Source organism: Sciurus carolinensis, chromosome 11 (assembly GCF_902686445.1).
Source record: "Sciurus carolinensis chromosome 11, mSciCar1.2, whole genome shotgun sequence".
Classification (NCBI taxonomy): Eukaryota; Metazoa; Chordata; class Mammalia; order Rodentia; family Sciuridae; genus Sciurus; species Sciurus carolinensis.
The window spans coordinates 2088598-2093974 of NC_062223.1; the positions used below are offsets into that span (position 1 = coordinate 2088598).

The 5377-nt window shown below is 64.3% G+C and overlaps 1 protein-coding gene across 1 annotated transcript; it reads right to left on the minus strand.

The window, feature by feature from the left end:
- Nucleotides 1-3235: 3235 nt before the first annotated feature.
- Nucleotides 3236-4195, minus strand: Ins (insulin). The gene is made up of 2 exons (XM_047519581.1): nucleotides 4009-4195; nucleotides 3236-3369 (listed from the first exon to the last, which is right to left on the minus strand). Exons 1-2 carry the CDS (start codon nucleotides 4193-4195, stop codon nucleotides 3236-3238), a joined length of 321 nt encoding a protein of 106 aa, XP_047375537.1.
- Nucleotides 4196-5377: the final 1182 nt, after the last annotated feature.

Here is a 5377-nt window from a genome sequence, read left to right on the forward strand (position 1 = left end):
GAGGCCAGCCTGGGGCTGCCCCTGGGGGCCGGGATTGTACCCCAGCACCATCAGACACCTTCTCTCCTCCAAACACCGCATGCCCCAGAATCCAGGGTGGCTAGCCTGCCAGGCAGCCCCTTGCCAGGTGCTGTCCAGGTGGAAAGCAGCGCCCAAACACAGTGGATCAGAGGCTGGACCTGCAGAGCAGAGCACCTCAAAAATGAGGCTTTGGCGCCATCTGCTGGCTGTGCCCACAAATACCTGCTCCTGGCTACATTGGTCAGAACGCACAGGTTTCTGCCTGGAAAAGAGCCACCAACAGGTGAACTGCCCAGTAGGGTCTGAGGGCAGCTCCCCTCCCCCTCGCAGACCCTCTAAAGATTCATTGCCCGGTGTTTGACCCTGTTTAGAATTTGGGCCTCTTCCGGAAACCCAGGCTTAAAGGCCACCTGGTCCTGGCTGGATCCTTGATCTTGGGCAGGACCCTTACTAAGCACAGAGCCCGCAAGGACAGGGGGTCCACCTTGGTACCCCTGCATCCATGCCTTGTGCCCCTCAGGGTCTGCTCAGGCCTGGAAAACAGGGAGGACAGTAAATATTTACTGCTGGCAGGAGAAGGCAAATACTGCCCTGGGGTCAGGCAGAGGTGCCAGTTTGTCTGTGCCAAGAGCAGATGCAATCAGAGAGCCAGCCTGAAGGCAGCATCACTGACAATGTCCCTGGTGGGGAGGGACAGTGCTGCCTGCCCACGCCAAGTCCAGGCCTCAGTCTCCCCTTGCATGGCATGGTATAAGAGTTCATTCCCGAGCGTGGGCAGGTAGGACGCCTAACCGGAGGCCGAGTGCAGGACAGGTGTGTGGGCTGCTCTTGGTGATACCCCTGCAAGGGCCTGGGCCTCCAGACGCTGGGCAGGGGTGTGAGGGGGCCAGGGGCCAGCAGGGCAGGGGATCCAGCAGGGAGCCTTTGGCAAGCCACAACCCCAACACTGGCTGACAGGCACACCTGGAAATGGCTGCCCACGCTGCCAGGGGCCCGGTTCCCAGGGCAGCAGTTCCCACATGCCGGGGGCTGTCCTCAGCTTCCCAGAGCCAGGTCTGTGGGCCCGGCCTAGGTGACCTGACCTGGGGGCTCCAGAGAGTTTCCACGCCCCCGCCCCCCGTTGGGACATCTGGGTCAGCCCCCCAGGATGGTGCTGTGGAGAGTGAGCTGATCTTGCCTCTGCCACATGGGCCCTGGGTCACCTTGGGCAGCAGCTTCCCATCCCTGCCCAGGGCAGGGGTTGAGAGGTGACTGCTCACCTGTCTGGTCTCTGTCCCCCTCCTTTTCAAGGACACACTGGGGGAGCAGGGGGCTGTGTGGCAGGCCTCAGGGAGGAGGGTCCTGTGTCTCGGGGGTGGGGAGGTCTCAGGAAAGGAGAGGGGACGGCCCAGCTCAGGTGGGTTGGGGGTTGTGCGCCACATGAGGGCTCAGGCCAGAGTCCCCAGGGGTCAAGTCTCAGGGCATCTGGGCCCTAGGACCAGGTTCCTGAGCCCTGCAGCCACCTGGAACTGGCCACAATTTGTGTCCCACCAAGCTGGACTGGCCCCAGGAGTCCTAGGACCCTCCAGGGTTCCCTCGGTCCTGACTCACACTCCCTCCAGGGAGTTTGTGGGCACCTGGGGGGCATCTGCCCATCAACCCACAAGGTCCAGGCCATCATGGCCAATGGCACACTGAGCCAGCCCACTTCCTTGTCCAGTTTGGCTGTCCGCCCCAGCAGCCCTCCCACGTACCTCGACTCCAGCAGGACGCCCCTGCTTCTAGCTGTGCGAACGAGACAGCAGGGTATTCCCACGAACCGATCCCAGCCTCCTGCTCCCCTCCTCTTCCGGGTCCAGCGTCCAGCCGTCCACCCGCCTGTCCAGTCCTGGCTCCCTCTCCAGGGGCGGGGCTTGCTGGGGGCCTCGGGTGTCTCCTCTAGGTGGGGGAGCTGGTGGGGTCATGAGGAGAGGGGCGGCCTGGGACGGGGAGGCTGCCTGGCAGGCTGGGTCCCACGGGAGGGTCTACTCCCAGCCCTGTGCCAGCCTGCAGGTGGTCTGCAGCCTGCAGGCCCAGGTGCCAGCCCTGGCCCAGCCATCCAAGTCCGCTGGGTGGAGCTCTCAGGTCAGGTGCAGATTGGTTTGGCCTGGGTGGCAGGCAGGCTGGCCAGGCCTTGGGGTGACCAGGGTCACTCACTGACCTTCCAGGCCACTGCCAGGCCCTGTAGCCCCTGGGTTCTTATCTGACCAACAGGTGGCACCCAGACTGGGAGTGTGAGGGCGCCATGGGTACTGAGGGTCCGCATGAAGGGTCCCCACGCCAGACCCCCTCAAATCATGGACCCAGTGTGGCCTTCCTTTGGGGCCTGGGGCACTTCCTGGGGTGACTGCCAGGTCTCTGGCTAAAGGAACATGGAGCATGTCCTCTCCAGGATCATTGTCCTGGAGAGGGAAGAAGGGGGATCTGGCCCTGTCCCTGGCCTTGTGACCTTGTGCTCCCCAAGGCAGCCAGTCTCATGGCCTCACAGCTGGGGCCCTGTGGTGGGGTTCTGCCCTGCCCAGTGCCACCTGGTTCTTCACTCTGTCCTTGTCCTAGTGGCCACCTGGCTTATCCTGCTCCCCCCAAGGCACTGGTGGCCCCCTTAGGGTGTCTGATGGTGTCCAGCAGGGGCTAAGGCTGTCCTAGCACTCCCAGAGGGAGGCGCAGCCTCTACAGCCTCTTGACCCTTCTCCATCTTCACTCTGCAGGACCCCAGCCCCAGCCCAGCTTCTCCCGGAACAGGGACTTCATGCGAAATGTCTCTCAACACAGCCTGGGGGGCTAGGTGGCACAATTGCTGGGACTCCTGGCCCTCTCTCCTCAGAAGCTCTCTGGGGGCCTGGAGGGTGTGCAGCCGGGAGGAGGTGGCTCCCTGCCTCCCCTTCGACTCTACCTCCAGGGACCCTGCAGGCTGGCGGGCGTGGTCCTCCCACACCCAGGCCTCGCCCTGCTGCAGCGGGGAGCAGCTTCCCGGCCCTGGGCCTGGGCTGTGGGCCTCTTGGATGCCCAGTGAGCAAGGAGGACGCTTGGCTCCGCCGAGAGCCCTGGGAAGGGGTCCCCCAGGCCCTGAGGCCCCCCGCCCTCCCACGCCCTGTGTACCCTCCCTGCCAGCCAAGTCCCCAGACACACGGACACGCGGGTTCCTTGCAGGGTTTATTGGGCGGGAGGAGCGCGGGCGGGCCGGCGGCGCGGCGCTCTAATTGCAGTAGTTCTCCAGCTGGTAGAGCGAGCAGATGCTGGTGCAGCACTGCTCCACGATGCCGCGCTTCTGCGGGGCCACCTCCAGAGCTGAGAGCTGCGGGAGGCCCCCGCCCAGCTCCGCTGGGCCCCCTGCCGGCGGCGGCGAGGTGAGGGAGACAGCACAACCCGGTCAGAAGCAGCAGGGCGCCGCCCCGCCCCGGGGTCGCCCGCCCAGCTGCGCTGCGCCCCGGCAGAGGCCGGGCGCATGGACACAGGGTTCGGGGCCTACACATTCTGTTTCCCGGCCCCAGGGCAGTGCCACACAGGCCAGAACAGGTGCTCCTGGGCTCCCACCCAGGGCCTGCCCACACGTCCTGCGTCCCCTCAGCTCAGGGCCCTGGGGCAGGACTCCTACTCTAATCCACAGGTTGGTACTTATAGGCGCCTGGACAGACACCCCATGCCCTCTAGTCACCCAGAGACCTTCAGCTCCCAGCATGTGGTCTATACAATAACATTTGTCCCTGAGTTGATGTCCTTTTGGAAGGGTGGAGAAAGGGCTGGAGGTGGGCATTCATCTGAGGAGCAGAGGGAGACATGCCTGGCCAAAGGCCCTGGCCAACGTGCCTCCATCCTGAGCCTCCAGCCAGGAGCCTGTCCCCTCCAGGGAGTAACCAGGAGAGCCTCCTTTTCCTTTGCAGCAAGTCCACTGACACCCTCTGGACAGCAGCTCTCTGCCCACCTGTGTCCCCCCAGGGCAGGGTCACTGAGGGTGGGACAGAGGCTCACCCTGCTGCTCCTCTGCCTCTCGGCGGGACTTGGGTGTGTAGAAGAAGCCACGCTCCCCACACACCAAGTAGAGTGCCTCCACCAGGTGAGAGCCGCAGAGGTGCTGGTTGACAAAGGCCTGTGCAGGGTCGGGCCCCCAGAGGGCCAGCAGGGCCAGCAGGGGCAGAAGGTGTGTCCACAGGGCCATGGTGGAGAGACAATGACCTGGTGGGCAGGCAAAGTTAAGGCAGGCCAAGGGACCTCCTGGTGCAAGAGAGAAGCCCGCATCCTCCCAGCCACCCTGGGGCCCCAGCATCGGGACACAGACCTGATTACTGACCGCCTTGGATGGAGTGCAGTTGGTCCCACAGGGGTGAGGGCGGCTGGCTCCCCGCCTGCTTTATAGCCCCAAGTTCACCTCCCCTGTCCCCAGCCCCTGCTGCCTGGCCCACTAGGGGTGCAGGGGGGTTGGCAGATGGCCGGGGGGCTGAGCTTGCAGCTTCTGGATCATTTCCCTGGTGCTGGGTCTGCAGGAAGAGCCGCTTGATCGTCAGCACCTCTGCTCAGGCCCTGGGCTCCTTAGTCTTAACGAGGGCTTGATGGCGCAAGCTGGCCCTGCTCGCAGCTGGGGGCCAAGGTCTCCAGGGAGCAACACTGCTGACCTAGGCTAAGCGTTTTCCACATTAGCCCAGGAGGGCTGGCAGCTGCCTGGGGGGCCCTTGTGCCTTTGCCTAGGAGCTTCTGTTCAGTCCCCAGTGAGTGACCAGGTCACAGGGGTGGGGAATCCAGGGAAGTGTCCACTCCCTACAGCCTGCCTACTCCTCACCCCACCCTAGGACCTCAGGCCACCAGCTGAAGCCCCCAACCCCTCAGAACCCAGCAGCATGGCCCCGTTTCCCATCTCCACTCTGAGGGCAACAGAGCTTCTGCCAGTCCAGCCCAGGCTCCTCTCCCCTCTCCCCTCTTCCGAGCGCCCCTGCCCATCTTCCCCATCAGGCCAGGCTATTGCCCCGTGGCTCCCTTGGGGTCACCTGGGCTGAGACGATACAGTGCCCAGTCCCAAGGAGGCCAGCCAGGCCCCACTTGGGATTGTAAGACTCTGAGCCCCTCTGCAGCTGTCTGCACACCCCTCTTAGCAGCAGGTTTGGGACCAGGGAGTCCCCACCATGGGACCCTCACAGCCTGCACTTAGGGGTTGTGGCATCCTGTGCCCCACCTGCTGACTCTGCTTCCCCTGCCTCGGCATGGATCCTCTTCCCCAGTTCCATCCTGGTCCTAAGCCTTGGCCTCTACCACCTCCTGCTGGCTCCTGGAGACGATGGGTGGAGCTGACTGGGGGCTCTGCCTACCCCTGCCCACCGGTAGTTCCATCCCGTAGAGCCACGACACC

Coding starts and splice junctions, on each gene's coding strand:
- Ins (XM_047519581.1), bottom strand. CDS start 4,195: ATGGCCCTGTGGACACACCTTCTGCCCCTGCTGGCCCTGCTGGCCCTC. Junction 3,370..4,008: donor AGAGGCAGAGGAGCAGCAGG/GTGAGCCTCTGT, acceptor CGCCGCCGGCAG/GGGGCCCAGCGGAGCTGGGC.